This window comes from Dasypus novemcinctus, chromosome 27, assembly GCF_030445035.2.
Source record: "Dasypus novemcinctus isolate mDasNov1 chromosome 27, mDasNov1.1.hap2, whole genome shotgun sequence".
Lineage (NCBI taxonomy): Eukaryota > Metazoa > Chordata > Mammalia > Cingulata > Dasypodidae > Dasypus > Dasypus novemcinctus.
Window position 1 is genome coordinate 340,779 of NC_080699.1, and position 12,600 is coordinate 353,378.

The following is a 12,600-nucleotide window of genomic DNA, read 5'->3' on the forward strand; positions in this document are numbered from 1 at the left end:
ATGAGTCCAGAACCACTGACTTACCATTACATTTTATGCATGTGCCTTTTGGATCCTATAGGAAGTAAAAAGTGGAGTTAAAAATAAAAAAAATACAATAGTACTGGTGTTTCTATTTACCCATGTCATTATCTTTACTGAATCTTTATTTCTTCATGTGGCTTCAGTCAATTGTCCAGAATCCTTTCCTTTCAACGTGCAGAACTCTCTTTATCATTTCTTGTAGGGCCAGTCAAGTGGTGATGAATTCCCTCAGCTTCTGTTTATCTGGGAATATCTTGATGCCGCCCTCATTTTTTTGAGGTATCAGGGCTGGGGGTTGAACCTGGAACCTCGTATATGAGAAGCTGCTGCTCAACCACTGAGCCACATTGGCTACCCTGAGTTGGTCCTGTCATTCGTTTGCTTGTTGTTTGACTTTTTAAAGTATGGACAGAGGTCCGAACCTGGGACCTTCCCAAGTGGGAGGTGGATGCTCAACTACTTGAGTCACATCAGCTTCTCCACCCCCTCATTTTTGAAAGATGGTTTTGCTGAATATAGAATTCTTGGTTGGTAATTTTTTGCTTTTAGCACTTTAAAAATGCCATCCCACCAACTTCTTGCCTCCATCATTTCTGATGAGAAACCAGCACTTAATCTTACTAAGGCTCCCTTGTAAGTGACACATTGTTTCTCTCCTCAGGCTTTTAGGATTCTCTTTATCATTGGCATTCAAAAGTCTGGTTATAATATGCTGTGGTGTAGGTCTATTTAGATTTATCCTGCAATCTTTTAAGGGATTTGGATGTGTGTTCATGACTTTCATTAAATTTGGGGAGTCTTTGGCCATTGTCTTTTTTAATATTCTCTCTGCCTCTCTCTCCCCTCCTTCTGGGCCCCCCACAAGGTGTCCCCCCACACCTCATGCCTGATGGTGTCCCACCCGTCCCTCGGGCTTTCTTCACTTTCCTTCATTCTTCCTTCTTTCTGCTCCTCAGACTAGATGATTTCAACCATTTTATCTTCAAGTTCACTTATTCTTCTGCCAGCTCTAATTTGTTATTGAACCCCTCTAGAGAATTTTCTATTTCTTTTACTGTGACCTTTGGATGTTTGATTCCTTTACATAATTTCCATTTCTCTAATGATAATCTCTTTGTCTTTCACCTGTCATTTTCCTGATTTCCTTCAATTCTTTGTCTATGTTTTCCTGTAGTTATTAGAGCATATTTAGTACCATATTTTTTAAAAGTCTTTATCTGAAATTCTCTTGTCTGATCCTCCTCATTGATGAGTTTGAGTGCTTTAATTTTCTCCTTTGCCTGGACCATTGCTACTTGTTTCTTTGTATTTTGTAACCTTTTGATGAAACATGGACATTTTGATATTTTTTGTGTTATTGCTGGAATTTATACTCTGAGGCATCAGTTAGTGTTATGACAGCATTCCTTGAATACCAGGGCCTAAAAAAAAAGTCTTTGCAGATTGAACTGTCTGGGTGCTCTCCTTCAGAGATATTCACACAGTGACTTCAGAGAGCAGCGCCAGGCCCCGGCACAGGGGCCCTCGGTCCCTTCTGCATGTCCATCTTGTGTTGGACACGTGTGTGGCCCTCAGAATTCCTCCATTTACACAGGTGCCGATATCCCCTCTTCCCTGGGCACGACTTCCTCACAGGCGCGGGCTCCGCACCGTACGTCCACAGCAGCAGCCCCTCGCTGCAGAGCGCTCGGGGGCTGCCTTCCACACGCAGGTCGGGGTCTGGCCTGGCTCTGTCCCTCCGGCTGGGTCAGACCCGCCCGCTCCCAGCGTGTGCGCGGTTTACCCTGTTCCCTCCAGGCTGGGACGGGACTGCACTGGGGCGCAGGCCAGCCCCCGCACTGCGTGGGTGCGCACGTGTGAGGTGCCAGCTTGCAGGGCGACCTGCTCTTGATTCAGGCTTGCGCCTGCGATCTTTTAACTGCTTTCTGCAGCTTTGAGAAGGTGTTTCTGCAGCTCTCGCTGGCTGTTGAGAGCTTCTGTGGGGACCGAGCCTGAATGTTCTCCCTCTCCAGCTGGAGGCCACCGTCTGAGCACACCACTCACTTTCCTAGAGGGCTCTGCCCCAGGGCCTTCTGCCACATAAACTCTCGGCCGTTTCTTAGTCCTGAGCCCACTCCTCATTCCCCGCCCTGCCACACCGTATGGAATTACGTAAGAGATTAGCCCACTGCCGCCTTCTCTGCCAGCATCTCCTCTTCCCCCACGTTTGTGAGGGGGCAAAACACAAGGCTCCCAGCTTCTCCCATTCCCTGGTATTTCTCAAAGAGGTACAACTTTCTTTTCATCTCTCCCAGCCAAACTCCAGCTTTGGGGGCAGGGTGGCAGCCAGAGGGGGAGGCTGGGGAGCGGGAGTGCTCTGATAATGTAAAATGCAGTTGGTAAACAAACCAAGTCAAACCCTACACACTAAACATTTTGGAAGCCAGAAATCTTCTTGAACTAGAGAAGGTGTTGCTGTGATTTTTCTGGCTTGGTGTCAGTCAGATTAGCCCTCGCTGCCCATCTGGAGCTTGCCGGTGGCTGGCCAGCCCGCCTGGTCCTGTTTGAGCTGTTTGCATGACCAGGCCAGGGCTCCTTCCTTCATCCCGGCACAACTGGCCACACCTTTGGGCCTTCGGTCAAAGAGAATTGATATCCTGCAGCCTGTGCCAGGCTCACAGTCAGTAAACAAGACGATTTTTCTGGGTACTTGTGGAATATTCTCCCCTGGGTTTCAGGTCGCCCTGCATTACTGAGAAGTGCTCTGCTTTGTCCCTTTTGAGGTATTTTGGCTCAATTCCTAGAAATCTATTCTCTGCTCAGACCTATTTTTCTCTGTTCCTTTCAGTTTGTCTGAAACGTCGTTCATTAGCTGGTTCAATTATCGGGTTGGTTCTACCCTCCAGAGAGGCTCACTTCTTCCCTAACATCCGTTCTTTTTACCTCCCAGAACAGAATTCTATTTGGACTATTTACTGCATCCAAGAGCATGCCCTTTTAGGCCGAGGTGTGGCTTTGTCTTCCGCTCACTTTTGGGCAGAAACAGCTGCTCTTGTTCCTGTCCTTTCCCAGCCGCCAGGCTTTCTCTAATGCTCTCCTTGATGGTGTGGCAGCCACCTTCACCTTCCTTAGACATTCACCTTTTCAGGAAGTAGGTGGAGAGTCTTGTTAAAAGAAAGAACGCTGCAAATAGAGGAAGTGTACACAAGCAGCACTCGGTGAGCATCCCCAGGCCCATTACTGTCTCCACTCTCCGTCCATGTAAATGCCTTGAGCCTGTCCTGTGGCACTGACCACTGACTCACACCAGTGCCAAGAAGAGCACGTACTCTGGTTTCACGAAGCGAGGGGACTCGAGCCAGCTGGCGGCCAGGATCGCCTGTCCTTCAGTCGTGTCATTTAAGTGACTTGACCCTCCTAACCAAGTCTAACAAGGTACCACTCCCCCTGCCCAAGATTTCAGCGAACTTCCAGGAGCGTCCGTATGCCCCTGGAAGGCTCCGGGATGCCCGGGTAAGGAATGACCATGTACCACTTCCACTCCTCCTCGTGTATGTGTATATTAAGGACGACAAACAGTGTGCTTAAAAGTTTATTAACGGCCCCTGAATACGTACTCACAAAACAAAGAACGCAGCTATTCATAGAAGCCGACATAGCACTGAAATGTTGTTACTGATTTTATATTAAAGGTTATGCAACAGCATTGTCCCTGCCTAATTGTTATGACTTTCCTTTAAGTCACGGTTCTCCCTGGGGTGGATTTAACCAGGGGTCGTTTCGTAATGCCGGGATGCACTTTGGGTTGTCACAGCCGGGGGGCCCAGCACCCCACAAGGCACAGGACGGCTCCCGCAGCGCCCCACAAGGCACAGGACGGCTCCCGCAGCGCCCCACAAGGCACAGGACGGCTCCCGCAGCGCCCCACAAGGCACAGGACGGCTCCCGCAGCGCCCCACAAGGCACAGGACGGCTCCTGCAGCGGGTGTCTGGTCAGGACCTGGTGGTGCTGGGGGCGAAAGACTCTGCCTTAACTTTTGGAACAACTTATTCTTCTCCAGTAATTCTCTAACTCAATTTTGTGATGTTTTCCATACGTAATGATAAATTTTAAAGTAACTGATATTTATGTGAATCTACTGATTTCCCTGAGAAAGTTTATTAAAATGACATTTTACAAATTTTTAATCATTTAAAATAGAATCTAGTTATCCTTGGATCTAGGAACATTATTAAATTTAAACTAAAACTCTCCATTTTATATTTTATAAAAGAATTGCATGTATTAAAAAGCAAACCAAATTATTCTGGAGTATGTTATACATGCAAAAAAAATTTGTGATAGTAAAGATTTTTGAAAAGCAATTTGGTTCAGAAAATTCAAGGTGTCATTCTAGGGAAGATTTCTAGTCCTAGGAAAAACACTAAAGTATTTTTGATCCATTTAGTAAAAAATTATGAAAATAAAGCTTTTATTTAGCTTTCCTCTCTTATTTCTTGATTTTACTTATGTTTCACTCTTTTGCTTCATGATAAATACTAAATGAGATGCTATCAATTATTTACCCTTTGGAAGTTAATTTAAAGCCAGACCCTCTCATACCAATAGAAAAATTCTAACTAAGAGGATGACCCTTAAACTTGCTTTACAAAATTTATATTTTAACAAATGGGAATATAGAGGTAATACTGTGAATAATATATGTATTTAGAAAGAAGTTGCTCTTCTCTTTTTGAAGAACTGTCATATAGTAAAGTGTTCCACATCTGGCACGTGAATGCAAAAAACAACAGTTTCCACTTGAGTTACTGTCACTTATTATATACAAAATTCTCTTTACATTACACTTTCATGCCAGATGCATCTTAATTTTCACATGAATCACATCTTCTCACTTGTCTTTCTATAACCTTGAAATATTTCATTATACATATTAGTTCCATTGCAGACATTTATTTACTATGCTACACTACACTAACATTTTATAAATTTGCAAAATTTCCCATTAATAACAAAATTAAATTCTTCTGCAGTTTTTCCTAATATTTATGCAAAAAAAGTTCACTTTTTTTCATGTATCGTTAAGATACCGAAACAACACTGTACAATGGAAATATAATGCAAGCCACAAATATAGTTTAAATTTTTCTGTTACCTACATTTAAAAGTTAAAATGAATTAGTGAAATTAATGTTATTACATTTTATTCAACCCAATATATATCTGAAATATTATTGCCTAACATGTAACCAATATAAAAATTATTAATACACTATTTTATATTTCTTTTCATACTGAGTCTTCAAAATCTGGTATGTATTTTACACTTTACAGTACATGTTAATTTGGATGCTAAATATTCCTCAGAAATACCTGATCTGCATTTAGAGTTCATAAAACTTGCAGGTGAAAAAGTAGATTTACATACCTAAGTTGTTCCAAACATGGAAGTGTTTGAATAACTGAATCGTGTACCAAAGAACTGTTTTCCTGAATATTCACATCCACATTTATAAATAACTGATTTGACTTTGATGCAAAAACAACAATTTCAAAACTACATTTAAGTTAATTGAATGCACTAATTCTTGTGTCATCTCAGTATTCTAACATTGAATTCAAAGGGGTATCTGAAAAAATAACTAAATTTATAAATATCAACAAAGCCTTCAAATTTTTCTTGTACTTTTGTGGCCAATTTACAAAATGCTGTCCATTACAATTTAAATCTTATGCATATTCATTCATGTTAGAAAAGTGTCAAAACATTATTATTAACTTGTATAATGAAACGTTTCAATTTTAACATAAATTCTTGTATCTGTGTAGCTAGGTTACAAACAATGATTTTTCTTTCCTTGGAACTTCAAATTAGCTTGTTCATATGCAGTAAAGTGTTGAGAAAATGAAAGTCACATGGCCAGGTTTTCTGTCTTTGATTAATATTTGACAAGCATTCCTTTTGTTTCAAGGAAATCTTGGAGTTAATAGTACAGAAAACCTTCATCAGACTCTTCTATGACTTAATCAATAAGCTTTGTGCAAAGGACATATTATTTTCATGATTTCCTGTTGTTGTTTTTAAACAGTTCCATGTACTGGTGATGATTCATAGCATTTGCACATATATACTAAATGATTTATCAGTTATATCCATGACACTTCATAGAATCTGTTTTAGAAAACTGAGCACAATGTGGATATATATCATACAAAGAAATAAAGCAATAATGGAAGCATCAGTTTCTTGTTTAAAATAACAACGAATCTGGGTTTTTGACCTAACAACGCTGTGTTAAGCATCATCTGTGATAGAAACTAATTTTGTTTAATAATCTACCTGAAATTCTTCTTTGACACATATATAAGATTCAAAAATATCTATTCCATTAGTTTGATTTTTTTTTTAAGATTTATTTCCCCCCTTCCCTTCCTCCTGCCCTGCTGTTTTTGCTGTCTGTGCTGTCTTCACTTCTCATTTCTCTCCTCTAGGATTCACTGGGATCAATCCTGGGGACCTCTGATGGGGAGAGGGGTTCCCTGTCAATTGCGCCACCTCAGTTCCTGGTCTCTGCTGTGCTTCACCTTGACTCTCCCCTTGTCTCTTTCTTGATGCGTCATCATCTTGCTGTGGGACTCGTTTGCACGGGCACTGGCCACCACACAAGCACTCGCGTGGGCACTGCTTGCCAGCAGGCACGCTTTCTCCTCTTCTTTTTCACCAGGGGGCCCCAGGGATCAACCCGCGTCCTCCCGTATGGTAGGCAGAAGCTCTGTCACTTGAGCCACATCCGCTTCCCAAGTTTGATTTGTTTAGGCCACGAATCAACAAGATATCTTCAAAAATTTGGAAGTCCTTTGAGACAAAATACACCCAAAGTATTAATTGGGTAGTGTCTAAAGAGAAGTACTTGTAATTTCTAAAATTTTGACTCAATCTTTAATTTGTCAAAATGATCTTATATTCTACAGGTAATTATGTGGTAGCTTCTTGGAGATGTTTTGCATATTACAAAATACCTTTTTTGTATTTTCCTCATAATTTTCCAACAAAATTTCCGTAATGAAAATAATTTCTTTTACTAGATAACCATCTAAAATTGGTTTTCTTTTCTGTGGAAGAATCCACGTCGATTTAGAGCTAGTCAAAATTACCAGCTCAGCTCCTGTTAAAAATCATTTAAAATATTTTGTTGGACATTTATTTGTGATTTCAGGTAACTAATTCTAATTTTTTTTTTACTTTTGAGAGGAAACTTTTCACATTCATTATGTACTTACTGAAAATGTCTTTAATATTGCCTACTTTATCTTTTTTTAGCTTGAGAAGGATTCACATTAATTCAGTTATGCATTCATCCATTTGTGTTGCACTCTTTTGGATTTGTGCACAGTGTGGCCACATTTCTTGGTTATTTGCTCACTCTGTCTCTCACTGGAGCAGTAAGTCATCCCGGACAGGTCCTGACAGTACCCTGTGCTGACACACAGGGCAGCTCAATGAATAATGGCTGAATAAAGAAATGAAGAACGGCATTCTGTAACACAGATCAACAGAAGGCCAGTTTAAAATTAGGCTGGCAGATGAATGATCCGTATTTTTTAGTGTGTTATATATTGTGATATCCAAAAATGAGCATTGAAGTTTTGTTTGTTTTTTTTATTCAGGCCATGGAAGTAGGACTATCAGAGGTGAAAAGTGAGTTACAGTCACGTGATGATCTCTTGAGAATGATAGAAATGGAACGATTGCAGTTGCACAGAGAATTATTAAAAATAGGAGAGTTCCAAAATGCTCAAGAAAATAAAAAAAGGTATACTCCTTATACTCAGTAGTCTGAGAGAAACTATTCAAAACATGACCTTTGAATGTTTTTAAGAGTTTATATTTGAAACTTTCTAAAAGCCTAGTTTATATTTGCATGCTGTTAATTAGTGGATTTTTTAGGTATGAACAACAAAATAATTATTTTATCTTTAAAATTAATATCTTTCTTAACTAGAAAATTTTATTTAATTCTGATTGATGGATACTTATGTGTCACACTTAGAAGTTTTTTAGACCTTTTGTTTTTCAGGATTTGAAAAACAATATTATAGAGCTAGTATTTAATTAACTATATATGTTGATAAGATCTATTTCATATTTTACAAATGCTTTCATTTTAATTGTCTGCAAACCTGATGGTAACGTTTCAACTTCATAGATGTTGTATTTTGGCCTCCAAACTCACTACCTTGTCAATTCCATTAAGTGTTAGAACAGCATTTCAGGTGGCGGACTTGGCCCAGTGGTTAGGGCGTCCGTCTACCACAGGGGAGGTCTGCGGTTCAAACCCAGGGCCTCCTTGACCCATGTGCAGCTGGCCCACGTGCAGTGCTGATGTGCGCAAGGAGTGCCGGTGCCACGCAGGGGTGTCCCCCGCGCAGGGGAGCCCCACGCGCAAGGAGTGCACCCCATAAGGAGAGCCTCCCAGCGTGAAAGAAAGTGCAGCCTGCCCAGGAATGGCGCCGCACACACGGAGAGCTGACACAGCAAGATGACGCAACAAAAAGAAACACAGATTCCCGTGCCGCTGACAACAACAGAAGCAGACAAAGAAGAACACACAGCAAATGGACACAGAGAACAGACAACTGGGGCAGGCGGAGGGGAGAGAATAAATATATAAATAAAATCTTAAAAAAAAAAAAATGAACAGCTTTTCTTGCCTCTTTTAAAACCAGGCAAGTGTTACATCCTCGATGCCACAAACCAGACAGATGGTAGGTCCTTGCTGGCCACAGACCGGTAGGGTAGTATCTACTCAACACCACGAAGGAAATGGGACAGATGAGGGTTTGTAAATGTCGATGCTGGTGAAGGGACAGTGCAACTGTTGTCACAGAATTAGTGCTCTAATTCTCACAAGACTCAAACCCTTCTCTAAATCGGAAGACTAATACCAGGCTAATGACAGGATTTTAAATTTTGAGGATTATTTTTTAATAAAAGATGATTAAATTGTTTTAAAGGCAATAATTATTTCATTAAAGTTGTGGGACCTGCTAGCATTTTTTTTTTTGGTCTATACATAACAAAAAATGGCAAATTAAGGTCTCTAAAAAAGACCTATTGTAATGTATTCTACCAAGGATGGTAGAATATCTTTTAGCCAGTTGGCACTAGTGAGTGCTCTGTGTACAAGTGACATAACATCATTAATAATAATAAACCTACTGGATACCTTTAGGTGTAAGGCACTCTTCCAGTGCGGTGAGTTCGTGAGATGTACCTTCACACACCCAGAAAAGAATGTGTGTGTCTACAAACAAGAAACTTCATTCAACCCACGTCTAGCTCAGGTTTTATGAAGCACTTGAAAGCACTTCTCTGGTGCTCTCCAAGGCCACTGCTGAATTCCAAACCACCGGCTTTGCTTCAGTACATGACGAGTTTACCTAAAATCCTGGAATTATCCACGTCTGGCAATACAAACGCGTTTGTTCTGCTTGATTGCCATTCTCTGTTTAAGTTGGTATTTATTTTGGTTTCCAAACTACATTTTTCTCATTTGAAGGGTATCCTTAAGCTCCAGTATTCTTAGATTTGATGAAAAGGTACGTATTTAACTTTTCACAGATTCCTTTATAGTTCAGACGTTAGTCTTAGTTGTCTCGGCCTTCATCTTTTCCACTACAAATTCTGAATCCTTTAGATTGTTTTCCTGTGAATGCTGTCCTACCCATTCTATTGTATCCATTTCTTCTTTCTGGACTCTGTTCCTAACAGGTAGAATAAGGTGAAGCAGCCCAGACTACTGAGTGTAGGTGCACCACGGCTGTACAGACGTAGTGTGGTCGTGTTTTCATGCACTTTCAGTACCTTTCTCAATAATGCTAGTTTACACTGTAGTTCACACTCTCCCCAGTCCATTCAGTGGGTTATGGCAGGATATATAGTGTCCAGCATCTGTCCCTGCAATATCATTCAAGTCCCAAAAATGCCCCCACATCTCATCTCTTCTTCCCTCTCCCTGCCCTCAGCAACCACCGTGGCCACTGTCTCCACATCAGTGATACAATTTCTTCCTTTGCTAGTCACAATAGTTCTATAGTAGAATACCAGTAAGTCCACTCTAGTACATGCTTTATTCTTCCATCCTGTGGACACTGCAATGGTGATGTCCACGCCACCTCTCAATTGCGAGGGGGTTGATGGATGCAAGTCTCCTGCTTGCAGTTGTAGGCACTCTTGGTTCCCCAGTGTGGTGGCTGACCTTCTTCACCTCCCTGTTAGCTGCAGTGCAGCAGTGCTCCAAAGTGTATTCACCAAATGCAATCAATGTGCCACCATGATGAAAGAAGTTGTTGATGTGGGAGGAGTGGGGTGGGGTAGGGTATGGGGTTTATGGGAACCTCTTATATTTTTTAATGTAACATTTTTTGTGATCTATGTATCTTTTTAAAAAAAGTAAAAAATTTCAAAACAAAAATAATGCTAGGGTTTTGTGAGCTCTTTCTTGGTTTTATTTGAGGAAGTATCTTGGTCTGATATGGTCTGGGAGTTATTAAATATAATTCCAATACCCTTTTCTAAATGATGATTGATAGTTGCTTTATATATTTATATTAGCACTTTTGTCTCAAAGGAATTACAATTACTTTCTTCTTTGTATGAGTCTACAGTGAAGTTTGACATTTTTTCCATTCACTCACCAAATTTTGTAAGGGTGGCATGAGGATTTTATCATTCACTTCAGCATTCCACTCAGTGAAACCGGAAAAGAGGACATTTCATTTTTCACTTCTTCCAAGTCACAACAAATAAGAAAAGTTTAAGATGATCTTGAAATAATGTTTTAGGAGAATACTGTAGAAAATGGAAAATGCTCACAATATATTACTAAGAGGGAAATAAAAAGAGGTACAAAATACTGTATAGTATATTATGATTATATGGGAAATGTATTTATATTTCTATATGCATAGGAAATGAAGACAACTAGTATACACAAAATTGCTAATAATGGTTTTTCCTGGATAAAGAGATTATAGCAGTGTATTGTACTATTCTCTATTTTCTATAATTAACATATATTTGATAATCAGAAAAAAAGCCATTTAGTCTAGACCCATGTACTTCAGGAATATCACTCTAATTTACACCTTTTAGAAGCCCCTTTATTTTCAGTATTTAAATTAGGTATTTCTCCATCGTTACTCAGAATTTGTGTTATGTATTTTAAGTTTTTTTGTTTAAGTTTTTGATGTGTGAAACCTTTTCAAAAGTTCTTTGGTAGTCTAAACTTGTGGTTTAAGCTCATTCATATGCTGATTGAAAATCACTCCTCAAAATAGTGGACTCTACCAGATTGGTAAAGCCTAATTTCTGCCTGTTAGTTTTACTTTTGTGCTTTCCATGAATTTTATTTTAACAAATCGCGTAATATGGAAATGAGCATTACTTGCTTATACTTCTCCAAACTGCCTGTAGGAATTGTACTTTTTGTACTAATTCCTGCTTTTCCCCTCTCATATCTCTAGTGGTTGCAATTGCACTTTATAGATCAAACAGCTAAAGACGGTATTTGAGCTCTCTGGTTAGAATGTCAGTTTTATCATTTTTTATCACTTTCATGGAGTATGTTCCCCTCAGATTTGTTCCAATGTAATTTCTTCTATTATGCAGAAGCAATTCTAGTATGGTTCCTGTTTTTTGTTTTTTGTTTTATGTTTGTTTTTGTTTTAATGGGTTCTCAAGCTATTTTATTAGCAGAAGAAGTCTTTTCTTCTTATCCAAAAATCTTATCTGCATATGCAAATACAATCAAGTATTTTGCCAATTTTAATAATTGAAACTCAATATTGAATATATTGCTACATTTTTTTTTTCATTGAAACCATTTACACCTGGGTGTAAGTACTAACGGGAACTAAATGCATTAGAACTTGTAACTTCTGTAACTGGAAATATTTCCAACAAACTACTGATCTCTCTCTGCAACCTACGATGTCTAAATTAACAATATAATCATAACAATTTATCAAAGTAAGCTTAATTTTTATTTATTATTTACTTTCACTTGTAGGCTTGAATCATCTTATTCACCTTGTTTTAAAGAACCAGAAAGAAAAAGAAAAGAATTGCTTTCAGTAATCCCAGATCAACCAAATCACGAAAAGGAATTGAACAAGGTATGGAAAATAATGAGCTCCCTTCTTGCAGGTAGACCTGAAGCCTTTGAATAGTGGCCATGAGAACAGCACTGACCACTGCCATGGCACATGTGCTTCTCCCAGCCATCTCGTGGGGCGGGTCTTCGTATTTTCCCTTTTGCATGTGAGGAAACTGAGGCACAAAGATGTTCCGTAACTTCCTGCAGTGTCACGTGGCTAATAAGTGGCAGAGGCCAGACTTGAACCTGGGCAGCCTGGCTTCTGAGCCCATGCCCTTTCCCTAAGTTAAAGTCCACTCAGACAGACCCGGTTCAGAAGCACCTAGTGGACGCTGGCTGCTCCGGCCCTGGCCCCACTGGGCACCTGACTTGCCGAGCTACCAGGAGGTGGGGCACAGCCTGAGGCGGGCCTGTCCTACAAGAAACAAAGTATGTTTG

The 12,600-nt window shown here is 39.9% G+C and overlaps 1 protein-coding gene and 1 long non-coding RNA gene across 5 annotated transcripts in view; one reads left to right on the forward strand and one right to left on the reverse strand.

The window, feature by feature from the left end:
* DEUP1 (deuterosome assembly protein 1) overlaps positions 1-12,600 on the forward strand; it is a 90,752-nt gene that overhangs the window by 47,183 nt on the left and 30,969 nt on the right. For all 4 annotated transcript variants that reach the window (XM_058289350.1, XM_058289349.2, XM_058289352.2 and 1 more), the window contains 2 exons: positions 7,673-7,818; positions 12,076-12,181. In XM_058289350.1, coding sequence (XP_058145333.1) covers positions 7,673-7,818; positions 12,076-12,181 — 252 coding nt within the window. The remainder of the gene's footprint in view (positions 1-7,672; positions 7,819-12,075; positions 12,182-12,600) is intronic.
* The window catches only part of LOC111759707 (uncharacterized), a 30,233-nt gene continuing 21,215 nt past the window's right edge, over positions 3,583-12,600 (reverse strand). The window contains exon 3 of the long non-coding RNA XR_009183814.1: positions 3,583-4,012. This is a non-coding gene — a long non-coding RNA (uncharacterized lncRNA). The remainder of the gene's footprint in view (positions 4,013-12,600) is intronic.